Source organism: Megalobrama amblycephala, linkage group LG15, assembly GCF_018812025.1.
Source record: "Megalobrama amblycephala isolate DHTTF-2021 linkage group LG15, ASM1881202v1, whole genome shotgun sequence".
Classification (NCBI taxonomy): Eukaryota; Metazoa; Chordata; class Actinopteri; order Cypriniformes; family Xenocyprididae; genus Megalobrama; species Megalobrama amblycephala.
Window position 1 is genome coordinate 25900005 of NC_063058.1, and position 24018 is coordinate 25924022.

Consider the following 24018-nt stretch of genomic DNA (forward strand, 5'->3'; position numbering starts at 1 on the left):
TTTGACAAAATGAGCCTTGTTGTTAAAATTGTGCTTAAGCAACTGTAAAAACCTGTAAGCCACACCCTAGCAACTATTTAGAGCACCCTAACAACTGATTCTATAAACTGATATATTTTTAAAAGGCCTAGAAGGATAATTTGCAGCACAGTGTCATAGAAAAATGGGGGTGGGCTCATTTTACTCAGGCAAACAATCAGTCTCTCAGAGTCATCATGAAGTGATCATACCACACCCTATCTACCATTTAGAGTGCAAATATACAGGTGCTGGTCATATAATTAGAATATTGTGAAAAAGGTTTTTTTTTTTTATTATTGTAAATTATTTAAAAAAATGAAACTTTCATATATTCTAGATTCCCTACATGTAAAGTAAAACATTTCAAGTTTTTTTTTTTTTTTTTTTTTTTTTTTTTTTTAATTTGTTGATTAGAGCGTACAGCTAATGAAAGTCCAAAATCCAGTATCTCAAAATATTAGAATATTTACATTTGAGTTTCATTAAATGACCATCCCTACAGTATAAATTCCGGGTATCTCTTGTTCTTTGAAGCCACACTAATGGGGAAGACTGCTGACTTGGCAATGGTCCAGGAGACAATCATTGACACCCTCCATAAAGAGAGTAAGTGACAGAAGGTCATTACTGAATGGGGTGGCTGTTTACAGAGTGATGTATCAAAGCATATTTAATGCAAAGTTGACTGGAAGGAAGAAATTGGGTAGGCAAAGGTGCACAAGCAACAGGGATGACCGCAAGCTTGAGAATACTGTCAAGTAAAGCCGATTCAAACACTTGGGAGAGCTTCACAATGAGTAGAATGAAGCCGGAGTCAGCGCATCAAGAGTCACCACACTCAGACATCTTCAGGAAAAGGACTGCCAAGCCACTTCTGAAACAGAAACAACGTCAGAAGCATTTTACCTGGGCTAAGGAGAAAAATAACTGGACAGTGAACAGTGGTCGAAAGTCCTCTTTTCAGATAAAAGTAAATTTTGCATATCATGTTGAAATCATGGTCCCAGAGTCTGAAGGAAGACTGGAGAGGCACAGAATCCAAGCTGTTTGAAGTCTAGTGTGACGTTTCTGAAGTCAGTAATGATTTGGGAGGGGGGGGGGGGGGGGGCATGACGTCAGGCATGACGTCTGCTGGTGTTGGTCCATTGTGTTTTACCAAGTGCAAAGTCAATGCAGCCATCTTCCAGGAGATTTTGGAGCACTTTATGCTTCCATATGCTGGCAAGTTTTATGGAGATGCTGATTTCCTTTTCCAGCAGGACTTTAGCACCTGCCCACAGTGCAAAAACCACTTCCAAGTGGTTTGCTGACCATGATATTACTGTGCTTTATTGGCCAGCCAACATGCCTGACCTGAATCTATGGGATATTTTCAAGAGAAAGATGAGAAACAGTCGATCCAACAATATACAGATGATCTGAAGGCTCAATAGTGCCTCAGCAGTGCCACAGGCTGATCACTTCCATGCCACACTTCACTGATGCTGTAATTTATGCTAGGAGCAAGTCATTTGCTGCAATATGTGCTGCCGACCAAGTTTTGAGTGCACAAATACATTTACATTTACATTTATTCATTTGGCAGACGCTTTTATCCAAAGCGACTTACAAGTGAGGAATACAACAAGCGAGTCGTCATGACGAGGCAAATAGACAAGAAGTGCTCATAATACAAGTTATAGGCAGTGCTCAGATTATCCTAAACTACAATAGAGAGGGATTAGAGGAAGTGAAAGGATACGAGTAAGAAGTTTTTTTTTTTTTTTTTTTTTTTTTTTTTTTTAAGATGAGGTTAAGTGCTCACGAAAGAGATGGGTTTTCAGCTGTCTTTTGAATATTGCCAGGGATTCCGCATTCCGGATGGAGGCAGGAAGATCGTTCCACCAGCAAGGAACAGTGAACGAGAACGTTCTGGAAAGTGATTTTGTGCCTCTCTGTGATGGTACCACAAGCCTTCGCTCCTTTAATGAGCGCAGGTTTCTGGTAGGAGTGTAGACTCGTAAGAGTGAGTGGAAGTAGGAGGGTGCTGAGCCTGTGGCAGATCTGTAAGCAAGCGTCAACGCCTTGAATTTGATACGAGCAGCAAGTGGTAGCCAGTGAAGAGAGATGAAGAGAGGCGTGACGTGGGCTCTTTTGGGCTCGTTGAAGACGAGATGTGCTGCAGCGTTCTGAATCATTTGTAGAGGCTTGATTGTGCATGATGGCAGTCCAGCCAGAAGAGCATTGCAGTAATCAAGCCTAGAAATGACCAGGGCCTGGACCAGAAGTTGTGTTGCATGTTCTGTTAGAAAGGGCCTGATTTTCCTGATGTTGTATAGTGCAAATCTGCATGACCGAGCTGTCTTTGCAATGTGGTCTTTGAAGGACAGTTGGTCATCAAGGATTACTCCAAGATTTCTGGCCGAATTTGACGGGGTAATTGAGGATGTACCTATCTGGATGCTGAAATCGTGATTTAGAGTCGGATTGGCAGGGAAGACGAGAAGCTCAGTCTTAGCCAGGTTGAGCTGTAGATGATGTTCTTTCATCCATGCCGAGATGCCCGCCAGACAGCTTGATGAACATGCTTTAAAGAACTTGAACTTTTCTGTTTTGCAAATCCATTTTTTGATTGATTGTAGGAAAAATTCTATTATTTTGAGATACTGGATTTTGGACTTTCATGAGCTATACGCTCTAATCATCAAAATTAAAAAAAAAAAAAAAACGTTTTAAATGTTTTACTTTACATGTAGGGAATCTAGAATATATGAAAGTTTCATTTTTAAAAATAATTTACAATAAAAAAAAAAAAAATGAACTTTTCATGATATTCTAATTATATGACCAGCACCTGTATAGTGTTTTGCAGATGGTGAAGTATGAATGACAAAAGTGTTCATGGATTTTGAAAAACGTGGTCATTGTATGCATTTTGCATGAAAGCAATAAAAATTCATAGTTTGGTCTGCATACACTTTTGTTTCACTGAATGTGTGAAACTTTTTGAAAATGTGGCTTAAAAAAGCATTGAACAATGCTTGTTAGCAATTAAAAAAAAAAAAAAAAAAACTAATGATTTTATGGTGCATTTGTGGTGTGTTTTTATTTTCCACAGCACGTGTTTCCCAACAAATAAAATAATTATTGAATGATGTAATGGTTAAATGATTACTGAACTTGTATTAATTTTAAGATTTTATAGTGTAGTCCTGTTTATATGTAATCTTGGTAACACTTTATTATAGGGAACATGTATTCACTATTAATTACAACTTTTCCCTCAATAAACTCCTAATTTTGCTTATTAATAGTAAGTAAGTTAGTTGTTAAGATTAGGTATTGGGTAGGATTAAGAATGTAGAGTAAGGTCATGCAGAATAAGGCATTAATATGTGCTTAATAATCACTAATAAACAGCCAATATTCTAGTAATATGCATGCTAAGAAGCAACTAGTTAAAAGACCCTAAAATAAAGTGTTACCGTAATCTTTTGAAATGATCTGACACAAGAAGATATACAGAACAGAATAAAATGTTCTGTTCAAATGAATTAAATGAGCCAATTGTGTAGTACAACATTTATGTAAAATGCACTCAAATACCATGAGATCACATTGATTTGTCTTTTTGTTATTTAATAACTTAGATAAATATGTGATGTTTAATGTCAAAGTTGGGTTGATTGTTAATCAGTTTGTTTGTACATGCTTTAACGTTGTTTATGTTACTGAATAAACACCAAAATGTGCAATGTTAATATATGTCAGTTTATTTCTTAATACAATCTATATGGAACCTTTTCCCATCAGATGTTGCTTTGTATTTTGTTCAGGCTTACACAGAATTATATAACATTTAGGTGCAAATATGCAGAATAGTAAACCAAAGCTTGAAGCTAAAATTGCAAATATCTCCACAGCTACAGTAAATTTCCCAGGAGGACTGACATAAGATGGGATAAATGTGATCCATACTGTACAGAATATAAGCATACTGAATGTGATGAATTTAGCTTCATTAAAGTTGTCAGGCAGCTTGCGAGCCAGAAAAGCCAGAATGAAGCACAAGAAAGCCAGCAGGCCAATATAACCTAGAACAGCCCAGAAACCTATAGCAGAACCCAGACTGCACTCAAGAACAATCTTTTCATTATAATATTTCAAATTTTTGTAGGGAAATGGAGGTGATTTTGATAGCCAAAGCACACAGATAAGAACTTGTATAAGTGTAAAGGCAAGAACACTTAGTCTTTGTTGAGGTGGCCCAAACCATTTCATGACATTACTTCCTGGAAGTGTGGCCTTGAAGGCCATTAACACCACTATTGTTTTCCCCAGAACACAGGAGATACAGAGGACAAAAGTGATCCCAAATGCTGTGTGACGCAACATACAGGACCACTCAGTGGGCCGACCAATGAAAGTAAGTGAACAGAGGAAACAAAGAATCAGTGAGAAGAGCAGCAGGAAGCTCAGCTCTGAGTTGTTGGCTTTTACTATAGGGGTGTCCTTCTTTCTGTAAAAAAGGATGGCCATAAGCACAGTTAATCCTACTCCAAACAGTGAGAAAATGACTAGCACCATACCCATAACTTCAGTGAATGACAGAAACTCTACAGCCTTTAACACACATTTATTTTTCTCAGCATTAGACCAGTATTCCCCTGGACACTGCTTGCAGTTATTTGAATCTGAAAAGAAAGTATGATACTTGTAGTTAGAAACAAAATTTAATTTAACTCATTTAAACTGCACCCAGAAACTGCAATGCAAGAGGCGAAACACAAAAATGAACGACTTTCTTTAAAATTGTTAAAAATGGGCTGACTATTACCTGTCTCGTTACTGATTTCTCCGTCTGCACATGGAATACAGTCATAACAGCAGACAGGTCTTCCTTTCTGTGCAGCCTTCCTAGTGCCTGGAGGACAGCTCTCACTGCACACAGACCTTGGCTTCTACGTAGAAAAATACATTATTTTTAATTAATTATTCTGACTATTTATACTCACTCCTGTGTGCAGTAACTTTGATGAGTTAAATGCATATTCCAAGTTTGGGTTACCATACTTGGCATTCACATGTCACTTTCACTTACAATTGAACAAAATCATTTGAAAGTGCTTTTACTAAAAAATTATCACCATTACTTTTATTTACATTTTTTCAACTGCTTACATACATTTTCAAAGTGTTGCCTCCTTTTAAAAAAAAAAAAAAAAAAAAAAAACTTTACACACAAATCCAAGAATTGCACACACAAAATGCAAACTGCCTCACATCTCTTGCAAAATGAAGCACTGCATTCAAAATATCACAAACACATCTCAAAAGCAAACATTTGTCTTAACGTTGCAAACACCTTTGCCATTATATGCTATTTTTGGACATATCATACACACAGCTATTAAAAACCTAAAGCTCTTCTTTCATGAGCTCCTATATGCATTTCTGTACAAGATTGAAAGTAACGGTAAACATGAAAGCAAGATTGAAACCAAACTTCTTTTTTTTTTTTTTTTTACTGTAAGCATTTGTGGTTGTGAAAACAGTATTACACATTATGCAAGAAAAGAAATACATCAACCATGTGTAGTTGGACAGACACAATGGTTGTGTTTGAAAAAATGAAATCAAGATACTTCCTGTTAGATTTTTGTGTTACATAGAGAATTATGTGTTGTGTTTTGCAAAAAGTGTTTTATGAAATTGAAAACTGAGTCAAAGGTTGAGAATTAGTGTATGGTTTTGCAGATTTGGTGTGTGGTTCTGGTGTTTGAGTGTCAGGTTTCAGAAATTGTGTGACAAGTAAGAATTTTGTGTGTAAGCAGTTGAAAAAAATTGTAATACTGGCTCTGCACTGCCCTCTGCTGTTGCTTTTGACCATAGGGGAACCAAATGTTCTATCTTGTGAATAAAACAGGTGCAGATTTGTTTATTTTTAAATTTATTTCATGTCATTTGTATAGGACAGTGCAAGCATTTTAACATTTTGTTCTTCCAGTTTCAAGAAACCCTTTAGGTCAAACATGTTATTGCCCTTTACCTCTAGCTGTCCTCCAGCCCAGATTATGTTTTCAGTGTTGAGTACAAAGCGCTGGTGAGGAGGAAGTGAGGCATCATAGTATCCCACTGGTTTAAATTCAACTGATCCATTTGAGTCCTGCTGCCAGTTCACAACTTCATATTGCGCTACTGCGGCACCAGAGCTATCAAACCACAAACGATCTCCCATCTTTACAGTGAAATTGACATTTTTCAGAGCCTCAACAACCTATTGAGAAAAAGGCATTTTAAGACATTTTCAAACAGAAATAGGGCTACCTCTTACTCTACCTCTTATGGTTTACTTATTTTACCTGCTGTGGTTGTATTGTCAGGCCTTTCTCACAACCTGCTTGTTCTTTGCACTTGAGTAGACTGTGTAGTGAATGAGCCACAGCATAAACTGCTTTGTAGACATTGCTTGAATATCTTTGTTCAGGCACATCTTCATTGTAGTTTTTCAGCGCAAGTAGATCCTGATATTTGTTACAACTTAATGCATATTGAGAAAAATTCCCCTCAGTCTGTGAGCATGGAAAAGCTGTTTCCCAGAATGCTTTTATAACATAATCTGCAAAACCTCCGATATCATTTTTTCGCACTGCAAACCCCAGTGACCCTCCTAGCACACGAAAACTGTTTGGAATGATCAAACTCTTTGCAGTTATCCATCCCTCCACTCCAATCATTTGGAGGTCTGTAATGTTCTGAATACTTAGCTGCTCGAGTAGATTGTACATTTCAGAACTGGTAAGAAATGCAACAATCACTTTTGCAGTGCCTTTTTTTATTATGTCTACCACGTTTTGGAGTTTTTCTGGCTCTGTTCGATAGAATTTCACAGAGTACTCCACACAAATTCCCTCTTCCTGGGCTGTATTCAAAAATATTGCCATTCCATTGTTTCCATAGTCATTGTCGGTGTTCACAGCTCCCACCCAAGTCCAGCCAAAGTGCTTGACTATGTATGCTAGTGCTCTGCTCTGGTGGTAATCACTAGCAATAGTCCTGAAGAAGGAAGGATATTCTTTCCTATTACTGAGACATTCACATGTGGCTGAGGGACTTATCTGAAAAAAAAGGGGGGGGGGGGGGGGGTGTTAAAAAGGGATTAGTATAATGATTGTCCAACTTTTTATGTAGTTGCTTCTTACCACTGGAATTTTAAAAGGTCCTGTAGTTCTGGACAGAATCACTGTGGCAGAAGACTCTGTTTCTCCTATGATAGCATGTATAGGAGACTGTCTATTGCATCTGTTTTCTGCTGTAAATTCTGGACCATTCATCAATGCCATAGTTGCACTCATAGAAGACAGTCTTGAACCACATGTATCATAAATTTGGTAGCCAATAGAAACATTTGGTAACAAACTTTCATTTCTGTTAATCTCTTCAATGGTGAAGATCATGGTTTGAGCCATTCGAAAATCTCTTAGACTCACACTGTGAAAACATGAAACCAGTTTGTTAAATACAGACCAAAACATACTTTATTTTTTTAATCTTTTTAAATTTCACTTGTAGTTCACACCTGAAACACATTAATATTCCAGATGATATATTACATTACTGATATTACATATTTGCTGTAATGATTATATAAAAATGGATTCCAAAGTAACAAACCTTGAGCATGATAGAAGCAGAGGTTTTTGTGTAAACTCAAATGAAGGTAATGACTCTATGCTGTGGACTGAAAAAAGTGCTCCAATAGTTACTTCTCCATCCTTGGATAACAGCGGATATTTGGGGTCTCCCATCATTCGGCAAAAAGGCTTTTCTGCCTTTGCATGACGTTGAAAAGTAAGCAAGAGTGTGTAAAGAAAGACAGACATTGCAAAGATTGAGCTCAACTGTGGACACATGCAACTGACTTGATAAAACATTTGCACTTTTATAGGCATAATTAATATGGATGACTGATTGTTTATTTTGCAAATTACCTCATAGGGCAGGACATGATTCAAGCAATGGTGGAATAGAGCCATACTAATATGATAGAGTTAGATTTTATCACAAGGTAGTAAATACTAATATCCAAATATGAGTGTGTAATTTGTAGGTGGATATTAGACAAATATCACAAATATGAACTTTGATTTTCAACATGTTGTTCTAAAAGACTTTTGTTCATCTTTAAAACACGAAGATATTTTTAACCCTCTTGTGCTCTTCTGTCTTTTGACTAAAAAAAAAATAACATTTTGGTTATATAGAATTTTTTTTTCTTCATCTGAATGATATGAAACTTGGTAAAGGTTTTGCCACTTGTTATGAATAATAAAAAAATTAAAAATAAAACAAAATAAATTAAAAAATCCGAGACATGATTCGAAAAGGTTAAATTGTCATGGAAAAAAAGTCATTCTCCTTGAGGTCAAAAATGACTGCTTTGGAAATTAACAGAAAATGGATTTCATTTAGTGGAAACATTTGGCACTGCGCCCAAACAAAATCTTACAGAAAGCTCATTTTTTGAGATATCAACCTCAAATTTGGAACACAGCTTTTTTTGTGTAAGTTGGCCTATTTTTAAAGAAAACACTTGGCAGATTATTGTGGAAGTGAAAAAAAAGATTCATTGTTATGAAAAATGCACAAAACACTAATTTCAATATTTATATGAAATACTTAGTATTTTCTAAAACATGTTTTATTTTAAAACAAATCAAAACTGATTTTCTCACAGTTTTACAGTATAACATTATTTAATTTTAATTCATTATGTAGTTATATTTAATTAATAATTAACTACTTTAATCCTAATTATTATAAAAACCTTACTGAAATAAACTTCATTTGAGATTATAGAAGTGGCTGTTTATAATTGTCACAGTTCCCTTCGTTCCCGGACTCCATTTCCCATGATCCTCCTGTTTCCACACCTGCACTCACTTCCTCGTCATCTCCCCATCATCACGGATTACCTGCACCTGTTCCTGATCATCTGCACTCCCTTCATAATGGACTCACTCCCTGCACTCCTTGTCTGTTCTATTGTTAGTTTAGTGTGAAATGGTTGTTTGTCTACTCCTTCAGTCATTAAAATACCTGTTTGTTGTGGAAATCCATATACGTCTCGTCTCTACAACAGCCACACGTAACAGAAGAACAGACCAAACCGACTGGATTTCCACAAAGTTTAAAATGGGTATTCTCCTCGTTCCTGTGCCCCCAAGGAGCCACCAACAGAAGCCCCACGTCTCAGCGGAGGACCGTCTTCGGACTCTCAGGCAGGACGGTCGCCCGCTGGAGAGGTACGTGGAGGAATTCTCTGAGCTTTCCTATTTGTTGAACTGGCCAGATGCCCCGCGTGCTTCCTGATGGGCCTGGACAGGGACATGATTCGCTATAGTGAACCTGCCTGTTTCTTTTCCCTAGTCGAGTCTCTTAATCTGATTATCTTTTTAAATGGTTCTGAGTTCCAAATTGAAGAGGTTCAAAAGATAGTGGATCATCCTCGTCTGGTCCCCTCAGAGAAGCATGTGGCCTGGTCAGTTCAACATCCGCCAGTTTCCTCCACCTACTCCTCCAGTGGGTATTCCCCTGTGGTCCTGCCTGGGTCAGAGTCCAAACCGCCCAAGAAGAGGGCCACCACGAGGCCCAGTCATCCCAAGAAAATGGCCAAGCCTCACCAGAGCTTCCAGCGAAGCCCACCTCCGATTCTGAGACGCCCACTCCAGTACCCCTCGGGCTGTTGATTGAGTTTGAGGGGATGTCTTGGATCCCATCTCCAGACCCCGCTCCAGCCTTTTAATTAATTAATCAGCAATATTTAGTTGAGTATCTTATTTGACAGTTTTGCCAACTTGTTTGATCAAGTCTTTAAACAGAATCGACTCAAAAGAGTGATTCCTTTGTGAATGTGCCATCGTTCATGAAAAAAAAAAAAGAGACAGCGTGCTTGGAATAAACTACACATTTCTTATGTATAGCATTAAAATAAAGTAACGAGAGGAAGCGAAGTAAAGGTACAGCTTTTTCATTATAAATGCACTCAAGTTAAAATAAAAATACCTACATTTAAATCTACTCTTAAAAGTACAAATTTTCCACAAAAAAACAAAAAAAAAACAAGTAAATGTAATAAAGTAAACTTACTTTGTTACTACCCACCTCTGCTTTCTAAATCATGTCCACTCAACTGAATTTACCACAGGTGGACTCCATTCAATTTGTAGAAACATCTCAAGGATGATCAGTGGAAATAGTATGTATCTGAGCTCAATTTTAAGTATCATGGCAAAGGTTGTGTGTGTTTTTTTTTTTTTTTTTTATAAATTTGCAAAGATCTCAAACAAACTTCTTTCACGCTGTCATTATGAGGTATTGTTTATAGAATTTTGAGGAAAATATTGAGTTTAATCCATTTTGGAATATTTACAAAATTCAGGAGGAGCAAAGTTCATTACCCTCGCCTTCTCCAACAAGACACCAACCAGCATCTCCAGTGACTTCTTATGCCTCGGCCCATCCGACAATTCCTGCAATAGAGAAATGGACAGTAGTAAGTCTAGGCATATTCATGGAGGGACACACAGACCTCTACAGGCTAGACAATGGCACACTGACTGCCATTAGGTATTGGGATGAAATCCTTGGACCCATTGTCAGACCCTACACTGGTACAGTGGGTCCTGGGTTCCTCCTGGTGCTTACCTAAATCCAATAGAACACCTCTGGGACATTATGTTTTGGTCCATCTGACACTGCCAGGTTGCACCTCAGACTGTCCAGGAGCTCAGTGATGCCCTGGTCCAGATCTGAGAGAAAATACCCCAGGACACCATCCGTCATCTCATTAGGAGCATGACCCAACCTTCTCAGGCATGCATACATGCACGTGGAGGCCATACAAACTACTGAGTACCGTTTTGATTTGCTGCAATGAAATTTCAGCAAAATGTACTAGCCTGCTGCATTATTTTTTCACTTTGATTTTCAGGGTGTCTTTGAATTCAGTCCTCTGTAGGTTGATAATTTTCATTTCCATCAAATGATGTGGCATCCTTTCGGTCCTAACACATTACTCAGTCCATATCAGTATAGATAACCACCATGATATTTTTCCCCATTGAGATCTGATGTGTTTTCAAAGTGTTCCTTAAATTTTTTTGAGCAGTGTATCTTGTGCAGTCTGCAGATCACTCGCTCATTCCACCATATCATGTCCTTTGGTTAATCCTTCAATTCCCCCTTGCCCAGTTCCACCACAGGAAAGATTGACTAGTTACGTCCCACGACCAGCAAATTTCGATGCTTCAACAAAGGATTTTAAGAAAACCACGTTCAACTCCTGCGATCAAATTTGCATTAATTTAAACTCGTGGGGATGTGCACGACAGCGGTGCCGCTTCCTGCACATCTGCAATTAATGGGTGGTGCTCCTTCCCGCACCATATGCCCTGTAAAAAAGATCACAAAATAAAAATTCAAAAAATTACTTGTTGATTATTTCTCGTCTGTCTGCCGAATTGTCTCACCACCCTGATGCTAACTTTACTGAGTATTTACTGTCTGGTCTCGAGTACAGTTTCAAACCTAGAGTGGAAAGCCTCCCCACTCAAAAAAAAAAAAAAAAAATAAAAAAAATGCGATAATCTTCAGTCTGCCCTCGCTGAACCTGACACAGTGAGCAACTTAATCAAAAATGAAGTAGAATCAGGTTTCAGCCCTTTTACCATGCCCCCTTTCGATTTTTTTTTTTTCCGTATCAGCCCTATTGGAGTGGCTACCAGAAAATTTTCAGGCAAAAAATGCTTAATAATCGATCTTCCACTGTTGCAGCAGTGATGTTGCCTCTACTCCCGCAGGAGCTCAGTTCTTTTGGCCAATTTCTCCACTGCCACAGCAGTGATGTCGCCTTGGCTCCGGCAGGAGCTCAGTTCTTCTGGCTATTCTCTCCACTGCCGCAGCAGTGATGTCGCCTCGGCTCCTGCAGGAGCTCAGCCCTGTCTAAACTCACCTTCACTGCCGCAGCAGTAATGTTTTCATCCAATATGACGAGAATGAGATTTGTCTCCCAGATTTTGATTTTGATTGGAACTTCTTAATTATTGCCCTGATAGTGAAAATGGGGATTTTCAATGCTTTAGCTATTTTCTTACAACCACTTTCTATTTTGTGAAGCTCAACAATCTTTTGTCGCACATCACAACTATATTTTTTGGTTTTACTCATTGTGATGAATGATTAAGGGAATTTGGCCTTTGTGTTTCCTCATATTTGTACTCCTGTGGAACAGTAAGTCATGGCTGGACAATTAATGCTCCTAGTCACCCTGGTGTCCCAAAAAAACTTAAATATGAATTGGAATATACAAACCCGATTCCAAAAAAGTTAGGACACTGTACAAATTGTGAATAAAAACAGAATGCAATGATGTTGAAGTTTCAAATTTCAATATTTTATTCAGAATACAACATAGATGACATATCAAATGTTTAAACTGAGAAAATGTATCATTTTAAGGGAAAAATAAGTTGATTTTAAATTTCATGGCATCAACACATCTCAAAAAAGTTGGGACAAGGCCATGTTTACCACTGTGTGGCATCCCCTCTTCTTTTTATAACAGTCTGTAAACGTCTGGGGACTGAGACGACAAGTTGCTCAAGTTTAGGAATAGGAATGTTGTCTCATTCTTGTCTAATACAGGCTTCTAGTTGCTCAACTGTCTTAGGTCTTCTTTGTCGCATCTCCCTCTTCATGATGCGCCAAATGTTTTCTATGGGTGAAAGATCTGGACTGCAGGCTGGCCATTTCAGTACCCGGATCCTTCTTCTACGCAGCCATGATGTTGTAATTGATGCAGTATGTGGTCTGGCATTGTCATGTTGGAAAATGCAAGGTCTTCCCTGAAAGAGACGACGCCTGGATGGGAGCATATGTTGTTCTAGAACTTGGATATACCTTTCAGCATTGATGGTGCCTTTCCAGATGTGTAAGCTGCCCATGCCACATGCACTCATGCAACCCCATTCCATCAGAGACGCAGGCTTCTGAACTGAGCGCTGATAACAACTTGGGTTGTCCTTGTCCTCTTTAGTCCGGATGACATGGCGTCCCAGTTTTCCAAAAAGAACTTCAAATTTTGATTCGTCTGACCACAGAACAGTTTTCCACTTTGCCACAGTCCATTTTAAATGAGCCTTGGCCCAGAGAAAACGCCTGAGCTTCTGGATCATGTTTAGATATGGCTTCTTTTTTGACCTATAGAGTTTTAGCCGGCAGCGGCAAATGGCACGGTGGATTTTGTTCACTGACAATGTTTTCTGGAAACTCTTTCGCTACATATATGCACTATATTAGCCTATATATTTATTATATTTTACTTAACCAGTCTTAATTATTTAATGTATATGTCTAATGAATGTTTAAATAAATCTGTCATGAAAACAAGTTATGACAGCCACTGTGTAAATGAATATAGCCTATTTTAACCTCCAATTGGAGTAGAAACAGATTTAGAAGTTAATGCAAAAACTGCCAATTTACATGTCTGCATAATTTTTATGTGAGTGTTGATTATTATCTAAAAATAAATAGCGATAATTTGATAAATTGGGCTCTGTTGTTAATTGTAACCTTTAATATTATAGTAATGTGCAAGAAAGGGCTCCCTGTATATAGTTTACAGCATTAGCAGAGATAGATTTTTTTTATCCTTAAGAAAATGTTAACTATAATTGAATTTATTTACAGACAGAGACACAATTTGTTGAGTAAACCACTGTTTAATAATAAAAAATAGCAATCAGTTTAATGTTTAGATTTCTCCCTCCTGCTGTATTGAATCCATACTAAACTGTGACTTCAATACCGAGGTATTATGTACCGTCACACCCCTAATAAATAAATAAATAAATAAATAAATATATATATATAACCAAACATTAAAAAAAATAATAAATAAAAAACAAAGAATATGTATATAGCTTTTACATGGGGAAAGCATTTAAAGTTTGTTTTAAAAACTAGGTAATGCAAATCTGAGTGCACAGCATAAACTAACAATCCAATATCCAGTTTTAAAATCTACTGAATTCTAACAGTGTAAGAAAATTAGACACTGTAAAATTAGTTTGACTTTTTTGACCTGTGATTGACCTGCCTCATGTAACCTATGAGGTAATTGGCTATTTTCACAATCATTCATCCATAATAATGTCTTTAAAAGTGCAAATACCCTATCAGGTCAAATACATTTGGCAGCTGTAGTTGAGCTCAATCTTTGGGATGCTTCTCTTTCTTTACACGCTCTTGCTTTTCAGTCTGCTTCATGCAAAGGCAGGCAACATTCCTTGCCGAATGTTTGGAGACCCGAAGTACCCACTACTTTTCAGGGATGGAGATGTTAATATTGGGGCACTTTTTCCAATCCACAGCATAGAGACATTACCTTCATTTGAGTTTACACGTAAACCTCAGCTTCTATCATGCTCCAGGTTTGTTATAACATTTGAAATTTAGACAGTGTGCACATGTATGTCCATTACTTTACCACTGTCTTTATCTGTTTGTTTGTTTGTTTGTTTGTTTGCTTATTTAGTTGATACTTACTGGTTTAATGTTTTCACAGTGTGAATCTGAGAGATTTTCGTCTGGCTCAAATCATGATCTTTGCCATTGAGGAGATTAACAGAAGTGAAAGTTTACTCCCAAATGTTTCTATTGGCTACAAAATTTATGATACCTGTAGTTCAAGAATGTCATCTATGAGTGCAACTATGGGACTGATGAATGGTCCAGAGTTTGTAGCAGGGGACATATGCAATGGACAGTCTCCTATACATGCCATTATTGGAGAAACAGAGTCTTCTGCCACAGTGATTCTGTCCAGAACTACAGGACCTTTTAAAATTCCAGTGGTAAGTGGAAATTAAAAAGGTCTGACAAGATCACCATACAGTGAACTCACTTCTTTCTTTCTTTCTTTCTTTCTTTCTTTCTTTCTTTCTTTCTTTCTTTCTTTCTTTCATTCAGATAAGTCATGCAGCCTCTTGTGAATGTCTTAGTAATAGGAGAGATTACCCCTCATTCTTCAGAACTATTGCTAGTGATTACCACCAAGGCAGAGCACTTGCTTACATTGTCAAACACTTTGGCTGGACATGGGTGGGAGCTGTGAACAGTGACAATGACTATGGAAACAATGGAATGGCCATATTTCTGAATACAGCACAGAAGGAGGGGATCTGTGTGGAGTACTCTGTGAAATTCTATCGAACAGAGGCAGAAAAACTCAAAAAAGTCATAGACACAATTAAAAAAAGCACTGCAAAAGTGATTGTTGCATTTATTTCATTTCTTGAGATGGGCTTACTTATCGATCAGCTAAGTATTCAGAACATCACTGGCCTCCAAATGGTCGGTGTGGAGGGGTGGATAACTTCAAAGAGTTTAATCACTCCAAAAACCTTTCGTGTGCTGGGAGGGTCACTGGGATTTGCAGTGAGAAAAATCTATATTGAAGGTTTTGCAGATTATGTTCTAAATGCATTCTGGGACACAGCTTTTCCATGCTCACAGAGTCAGGGGAATGATTCTCAGGTCAAATTAAATTGCAGCAAATATCAAGATTTACTTGCGCTGAAAAATTACAATGAAGATGTGCCTGAACATAGATTTTCAAGCAACGTCTATAAAGCAGTTTATGCTGTGGCTAATTCACTACACAGTCTACTGAAGTGCAAAGAACCAGAAGGTTGTGAGAAAGACCTGATAATACAACCACAACAGGTAAAACGGAATAAATCTAAACAAAAAGTGATATCAAAGAGATATTTATTTCAGGGTGACAATTTCTCAATAAAAGCTAATTTGTCTTTTTACTAGGTGGTTGAGGCTCTGAAAAAGGTAAATTTCACCGTAAAGATGGGAGATCATGTGTGGTTTGACAGCACTGGTGCCACGATAGCCCAATATGAAGTTGTGAACTGGCAGCAGGACTCTGGTGGATCAATTCAGTTTAAACCAGTAGGATACTATGATGCCTCACTAACCCCTGACCAGCACTTTGTGGTTAACACTGAAAACATAATCTGGGCTGGAGGAAAGCTGAAGGCAAGCAGCACTTTTTGTTCTAAGTTTAAAATGGTTACCATAATGTCGATATCTAAAAAAGGCAACTGCTAGCACTGACATCTAAGACACAAGGACTTTATAATTCAGTAAAGGAGGACATTATAATGGCAGATTTATTAATCTCCTAATGCTTTTTAAAGCTCAACATTCTATTCAGAGCTCAGGACAGAAAATGTAGAAAAAGAAAAACAAAACAACAATAACAATAATAATAATAATAATAATAATAATAATAATAATAATAATAATAATTTAAACCATTTGCCTTAGCAAACTATATGCCTAATTGGTGTTTTAAAACAAATTCATGTGCTTTGAATGTGGAAGTGATAATAAACTTTCATAAAGCAGAAACACAACTGCAGAGGGCATTGAAGAGCAACTTTTTAAGAGCATTTAATTTTTATCTCTATTCTTCAGAATCAACATATAAATAACTTTGTACAACTTATTGTATGTTTCTGAGTAGAAACCAAGTTCTGTGTGCAGTGAGAGCTGTCCTCCAGGCACTAGAAAGGCTGCACTGAAAGGAAGACCTGTCTGCTGTTATGACTGTATTCCATGTGCAGATGGAGAAATCAGTAATGAGACAGGTAATCTTCAGCCCATCTCAAAGGTCCAAAGAAAATTGGTTAGTTGCTCTTTTTGTGTTTTTCTTTTACTGTTCAGGGTGCAGTTTTTTATCAAAGGAGTTCATAAATAAAATCATTTTCATTGTAACTCTAACTATAGTAAACACAACTTCCTTTCCAGATTCAATTAACTGCAAGCAGTGTCCAAAGGATTACTGGTCTAATGCTGAGAAAAATAAATGTGTGTTAAAGACTGTAGAGTTTTTGTCATTTACAGAAGTTATGGGTGTAGTGCTAGTCATTTTCTCACTGTTTGGAGTAGGATTAACTGTGCTGGTGGCCATCCTGTTTTACAGCAATAAGGACACCCCTATAGTAAAAGCCAACAACTCAGAGCTGAGCTTCCTGCTGCTCTTTTCATTGACTCTGTGTTTCCTCTGTTCTATTACTTTCATTGGTCAGCCCACTGAGTGGTCCTGTATGTTGCGTCACACAGCATTTGGGATCACTTTTGTCCTCTGTATCTCCTGTGTTCTGGGGAAAACAATAGTGGTGTTAATGGCCTTCAAGGCCACAGTTCCGGGAAGTAATATCATGAAATGGTTTGGGCCTTCACAACAACGACTCAGTGTTCTTGCTTTTACACTTATACAACTTCTAATCTGTGTGCTATGGCTGACAATTTCTCCTCCATTTCCCCAGAAAAATACGAAATATTATAAGGAAAAGATCATTCTCGAGTGCAGTCTAGGTTCTACTCTTGGTTTCTGGGCTGTCCTAGGTTATATTGGCCTACTGGCTGTTTTGTGTTTCATTCTTGCTTTTCTGGCTCGCACGCTGCCTGATAACTTCAATGAAGCCAAATTCATCACATTCAGTATGCTAATATTCTGTGCCGTATGGATCACATTTATTCCAGCTTATGTCAGTTCTCCTGGAAAATTCACAGTAGCTGTGGAGATATTTGCTATTTTATTCTCAAGTGTTGGTTTACTATTCTGCATTTTTGCCCCTAAATGTTATATCATCTTGCTTAAGCCTGAACAAAATACAAAGCAACATATGATGGGAAAACAACATCTAAGTTCAATTGACAAATAGAACAACATGTTTATATTATTTTGCAAGTTATATATATGTATAACTATAGTTATTTGTAAGAATGTTTGAATGTTTGTGTACACCTAGGGGGGGTTGGGGGTGGTGATGGTCTCATGTCTGTAACATTGAACTGTGATGTGATGCAACCTGAAAAACAGGCTGATGCAAAGGCTCCTAACATTTCTACCCCTCTGAGAGAAAAGTTCATAGGTGTCTCTACAAACACAGAATGATGCAAATATATCCCTAAAGCCCAGCTGGAAAATACACCATATTGTTGTCACAAACATCAAGGGAGTGACATTGTTTTCAACAACAAAGACAATGAAAAAAACATGATGCAATTGACTGTTAAATGAGGTGTAATTATTTAATTGTTTATGGTGGGTTTTTGAAATGTCAAATACAAATGAATGAGATGTAAAACAATATAAAAAAGTATGAAAATGTGAAATATTATATTCAATTATATTATGAAAGATGAGAATAGAGAGAAATATATAAGTGGGATTTTAAATCACATACATATATCTTCCAAAGTTTCTACCTTCAGATATGTGTTGACACGACATGTCAAGCAATGACACTATTTCTCTGCTGTGATTTGGGCTGCAATAATAAAATAATATAAAATTATTAATAAAATTAATATAATACTATTTTGAACAAGGTTTTATTTTGTAATTACTATACATGCAGTTTTAATAACTCATAGTATCAAGACAGTACTGTACATTATTTAAAAATGTATTTATCAAAGTGTAGGACTGTACAGCATGTAAATTTGCATAAATGTAATGCAAACAGTTATACTATTCTTTATTTATCCACCTTATTAATTGGTTTAGTTACTTAGTTGCTATTTATCCTTCTGGTTTAATGTTTTCACTGTTTGAATATACATGAGTTCTGGTTGGCTCGAATCCTGATCTTTGCATTGAGGAAATTAACTAATTTCTATTGGCTATCAAATCTGTCCACATAATAGGCAATTTTGGCCTGAATGTGGCCTAAAGCTGGAGCTGCTGGTCTCCTGTCGGCAGCGGCATGCATCCTGTTGGACAAAACTGGGCCATGTGTGGCAATGATGGTACAGCATGAGTGATGGCAGACAACATCAGGGCTGATTGTTGGGGAAAGGTGTGTGTGGCCCAGATCAGGCTTCTGAAATTTTTGTTGTTAGAAAGAGATATTTTTGCCAAATTCACTGAAAATAATTCATAAATAAGTATAGGATATTTCTAAATTGTTATATTGAGGTATTTTATATTGTACACGATACATTTGAAGTTTAATACAAAATATTAAAATCTATACAAATACAGTATATGTTGTTTGAGAGTGTAGAAAGACCTATATAGAGTGCTGCAGGGACGACATATTTTTGTAGGCCAAAACCCAGAAGTGCATTTTAGCACTTACGGGTTCCACTGTGTCTAAAGCCCGGGATACACTGGACGATTTTAGCAATCCTATAAGATCATTACAAATCACACTGCGACATGATCTATTAAACTTGTATACAACATGCATGAAGACTGTATGATGATGACACCTATTGACTCTGTACTGGCCTTGTTAGAATTCTCTAGCATCTAACTATCCAGTAAGTTAAACAGTGACTCAAAAAACCTCGCTGGAGACATCAAGTCGTTTATGAAGTTTATGATTCAACTGTGAAACTGTAAAAATATACAAAAGACACTATTACCAAGTATGAAACTGAAAGATTACGGATTGATGACAAAGTAAGGTTAAATAAACTAAGAAAATGTACATCAAAATATCAAAATAACCTTCTCAAACATATCACACAATAAATGAACACTGTGTACTTACAGACATTGCGTTTAACAGATGCAAAGAAAGAAGATGTTTGCGGATGTCACAGCTACCACAATTTTTCTAAACTTATGTAGTACAACTGGTACTTCCTGCTTCCTGAACTAAGAGGCTAATTGTGACATATTTTCAAAATTAAAGTCCTCAGAGTAGATATACATAAAATAAGTCCCATCAAAATCTAAATCAACACAGTCCTGCACAGACTCGTAGGCTACGATGCAAGTTTCTATAGAAGAATAAAACGTCATCAGCATGCGCTATTGGTAAACAAAAAGACTTTGGCTGAATCCCAAATGGCACCCTAAACCCTCACGGCCTTCCTCCGAGTCCGCACTTTCGTGACGTAATGCCGCTTTGACTACCGGGTAAACTCCTCTGCGTAGCTCACAAACTTGCGGGTTCAGCTGAAGTGTGCATCGAGGGCGCATAGCGATCGCAAAGGGGGCGCTCGTGAGCACCCTTCTGAAACCTAAAATGATGAATGGAACACTCTGGGGTCTCGTGGACTTAACGGACATGTGCACGTGGCAGCCACTGTAAGTCCACAAGATCGAAAGTGCATAGAAGTGTGCCATTTGGGATTCAGCACATGTTGAATCGCACTTTGGCAGTTGTAGTTTTTGTGTGCTGAAAAAAAAGGAAGCGGCAAAAGAAGAAGGGAAAAGAGGTTCAGGTAAGCAGTTTTAAGTTTTAGTGCCATATCGCGTTGATTTCATGTCACATTTTTATTGGCTGGTCAGTAGACGTAGGTTGTAGCAGCAAACACACTGTGCGATGATCATGCTGAATCACTGTCAGAAAATTATCGTAGGCTATCTTTGGTCACAAGACCAGGAAAACGTCCGTCTTTGAACCTCTCTCACTGTACGGCATAGGACCACCGATAAAGAGCCACGATCACAGAAATCGCCAGGACTGTTTCACGACGGCAAACTTTCGTCTGGGACAGCCAAAAATCATGCAATGTATCCCAGGCTTTAGTCAATGGGTTTTTAGAATGTTTTTTTTTTTTTTTTTTTTAAATGGCTGAAAAATATTTTCACCTTTTATTCCACATAAATCAGTAATACCCCCTTATGAATTTTAAAAGCTTTTACTTGTCTTGAAGAAGCAGGTTGCTAACAAGTGGCTAAATGGGACTACAGAGGTTGTCAGGGACATTAAACGTCATCAAGCTGAACATAAAAATCTTCTACTCCCTAGTTTGCTTTTTCAGCTCCATTGTGTTAATAATCAAGCTCTTGCAAACTCTTCTAACTCTTCTCTGGAGTTATGAGGTTTTGTCACAAGCTCTTTAAAATCCCTTTCATTCGTTAAATATTTGTAAGATCGCTTGAGATTTGAATCCATGAAGTAGTGCTGCACAAAAGAGGGTTTTATTTAAGAGGGATTTATTTACACACTCGTGCCGTTGAACTGTTGTACAAACGCAATATCATACTCGTAGCTGTGCTGATATACAGCGATATCGCATGGCTACTCGTGTGATATTGCTCATATATTTATATATATATATATATATATATATATATATATATATATATATATATATATATATATATATATCGAGATGTCATTCTTGCTCACATGAGAAAGTTGGGGTTGAGGTTGAATGCCAAGAAGAGTATGCTTTCTCCAGCTCAGAGGACCACTTTTCTGGGTGTGGTATGGGATTCGACGATGATGCAGGCATGCCTGTCTCCTGCTCATACAGTTTTGATCCTGTCAGCTGTAAAAAAAAAAAAAAAGAGCTAAAGCTAGGCCAGTCACTCACTGTCAAAACAGTTACTGATGGTAGCTGCATCCAACGTGATACCTTTTGGCCTGCGGTACATGAGACCTTTGCAGTGGTGGCTCAAGACCAAGGGGTTTTCCCAAAGGGGAAATCCACTCCACGCGATTAAGGTCAAGCAGCGATGCCTTTGTGCCTCAGTCATGTGGAAACAATCTTGGTTCCTTTCCCAAGGACCTGTGCTGGGTCAATACCTCACCCCTGTCCAGAGTTGTGGAAACTGTGGGCTTGGCCTCTGAGGGGGCCAAGGTTGGATTCTCCGCAGGGTTATCCCCCTCCACAATTAAGGTGTATGTGGCGGCCTTTAGCTGCTTACCACACTCCTTTGGGTGGTGTATCTTTGGGGAGACACCCTCTTATTACCAGTTTCTCACTCTAAAAACTTTTTTTTCCTGCTCACTATCTCACCTCTCAAAAGAATTGGAGACATTCAAGCCCTCTCAGTTTCTCCCTTGTGCCTGGAATCTGTGCCTGGTATGTTAAAGGCTTTTCTTCACCCTAGACCAGGCTATGTTCCTAATCCTACTAATATTGTTAGTCTGAACAACTGTTTGTTTGTTTGTTTTGGTTCACCCAGGAAAGAGAATGAGCAAGTGCGTGGTCGAGGCCATCTCACTTGCTTATAAGTTGGCTGTTCAGCCTTCACCTTCGGCTGTACAGGCCCACTCTACCAGGGTATGGCTGCTTCTAAAACATTACTGTCAGGAGTTTCTCTCCAAGTTAATGACCTTGGCTCCACTTCAGGGGCACAGGTGTTCTCGTCTTAGTGTGCACATACAATTTCACATGGACAAACACTTGCTTGTACGGCAGTGTGGGTATAGTGTTCTCACAGTGTTTTGATGCAGCGCAAGTTCCCTTGAAAGGGAAAATCTCGGTTACGTATGTAACCATGGTTCCCTGAAAAGGGAACGAGACGCTGCGTCACCCTGCCATACTCCCGGCATGCCTGTGATCGACTTGCTTCAGCCTATCAGAAGCTAATGCTGTTTGGTCTGCTTTATAGTTTCCTAGTCAATGACGTCACCTGCCTATGATGTTCTGTCACACCATTGGACTGATACCATATGTGCCTCAAGACGCAATCACGCAGAGGCGTTCCCACAGCATTTCAACGCAGTTACTTACGTAACCGAGACATTTTGAGGTTTCTGGTAAAAGGCTGCTTTTGTTAGCTTACCTAAGTCTAAGATTTATAACATTTAAAGGGCACCTATTATGCAAAATTCACTTTTACATGGTGTTTGACCATAAATGTGTGTTGGCAGTGTGTGAGCAAAACCACCCTAGAATGAGAAAAATCCACCCAGTGGTTTTTTTACAATCTCAATAATTCATAAGCACTGTCTCAGAATGCCCTGTTCTAAGATTGCTCTCACTGTGACGTAGAATTGCGCTAAGCCCCACCAACGTGGTTTGATTGACAATCTGGTTTTGGCATAGACCCCGCCCTCGGTGATCGGTCAACCATCCTCCATTGTTTCAACGACAGCCGGTAATGTCTCCTAAGAAACATAAGTGTTCTGTTGTGGGATGTAATAATGAACATAGTAGTTTTCACTTACTTCCGACATCAGAGCCACTGAAAACGCAGTGGATGGATTTTATTTACGAAGGAAAGGCGCCACTCAAAATTCCAAAATACGTTTATGTTTGCGCGAATCATTTTTTGACTGACTGTTTTGAGAACGAGGGTCAATTCAAAGCAGGTCTTGCTTCAAAGTTAATCCTCAAGTGTGGATCGTTGCCTACTTTTCGCGATCCAACGTCACCTCCAGAAGAAGAAAGTGTATTTAATGTTTTTTGAGCAAATAGTCATTTCAGTCGATGTCAGCCAGTTCAATAACAAATGCGTCTAAAGTTGTTGTTGTCGTCGTAGAATGTCTGTGTATATAATTTAAACCTTGTTTGTATAGTGTGTATCCACAGGTATATATATATTTTTTAAAGATATTGTATTAAAAACTGTGTATGTTTTCCGGGATGGTACCATACATGATGGAGTGACTTGAAGTTGTTTCATCCGTCTTGTAACCTTTGATACAACAAATAGCGTCAGACAGTTTTATGTCACGTATTATTTTTTGCAACAATTACAAATGTAAATAAATTAATACCTGTTCTATCTCCCTGCAGCATGTATTTTCTGGTTCTGTAGCCATCTTCTCACATTTGCCACATAAGCACCTGTACGACAAGTAATGTCAACATGACGCAACCGTTCCCTCGCATAAATATAATTTCGTTTGTACTTAGCAAACGTTATCACAGTATTTGTGTTTGTAGTTTCAAAAAATTGCGCGAACGTTATCACAGTGTGTGTGTGTGTGTGTTGCACACCCATAATTGCAAAGGGGACGCGATTAAAACTCTATAAGTACATAAATGTATCAAATAACCATTCAGAGACGTCCTGCTCCATTCTCAATTGTGTTTCTTCTGCCGGAGTCTCTTCATCATCTGGGTCTGATTCCGGTTCAAACATGTACGGCTGAATGCCATACAAAACAGTGGGTCTCTCACTCTCAGCCATTCTGCTTCTACCGACTGTTTATTGCCATAGGTATGCAAGTT

General features: G+C 38.0%; 2 protein-coding genes across 2 annotated transcripts; one reads left to right on the forward strand and one right to left on the reverse strand.

Annotated features, from left to right (window-relative positions):
• Positions 1–3405: 3405 nt before the first annotated feature.
• On the reverse strand, positions 3406–8318 carry LOC125247903 (extracellular calcium-sensing receptor-like). Its single transcript, XM_048159448.1, has 6 exons — positions 7675–8318; positions 7203–7491; positions 6363–7118; positions 6050–6277; positions 4838–4961; positions 3406–4694 (listed from the first exon to the last, which is right to left on the reverse strand). Exons 1-6 carry the CDS (start codon positions 8034–8036, stop codon positions 3790–3792), a joined length of 2664 nt encoding a protein of 887 aa, XP_048015405.1. The 5' UTR covers positions 8037–8318; the 3' UTR covers positions 3406–3789.
• Positions 8319–13795: 5477 nt separating this feature from the next.
• LOC125247910 (extracellular calcium-sensing receptor-like) lies at positions 13796–19242 on the forward strand. Its single transcript, XM_048159457.1, has 6 exons — positions 13796–14495; positions 14630–14918; positions 15034–15789; positions 15886–16113; positions 16604–16727; positions 16888–19242. Exons 1-6 carry the CDS (start codon positions 14287–14289, stop codon positions 17805–17807), a joined length of 2526 nt encoding a protein of 841 aa, XP_048015414.1. The 5' UTR covers positions 13796–14286; the 3' UTR covers positions 17808–19242.
• Positions 19243–24018: the final 4776 nt, after the last annotated feature.

What these genes read in the sequence shown, in the direction of transcription:
- LOC125247903 (XM_048159448.1), bottom strand. Translation starts at nt 8,036, where the DNA reads ATGGCTCTATTCCACCATTGCTTGAATCATGTCCTGCCCTATGAGGTA. An exon ending in CTGCTTCTATCATGCTCAAG is followed by an intron (nt 7,492 to 7,674) that starts GTTTGTTACTTT and finishes ATGTTTTCACAG; the next exon opens with TGTGAGTCTAAGAGATTTTC. An exon ending in TGACAATACAACCACAGCAG is followed by an intron (nt 6,278 to 6,362) that starts GTAAAATAAGTA and finishes TTTTCTCAATAG; the next exon opens with GTTGTTGAGGCTCTGAAAAA.
- LOC125247910 (XM_048159457.1), top strand. Translation starts at nt 14,287, where the DNA reads ATGCTTCTCTTTCTTTACACGCTCTTGCTTTTCAGTCTGCTTCATGCA. An exon ending in GACCTTTTAAAATTCCAGTG is followed by an intron (nt 14,919 to 15,033) that starts GTAAGTGGAAAT and finishes TCTTTCATTCAG; the next exon opens with ATAAGTCATGCAGCCTCTTG. An exon ending in GGGCTGGAGGAAAGCTGAAG is followed by an intron (nt 16,114 to 16,603) that starts GCAAGCAGCACT and finishes GTTTCTGAGTAG; the next exon opens with AAACCAAGTTCTGTGTGCAG.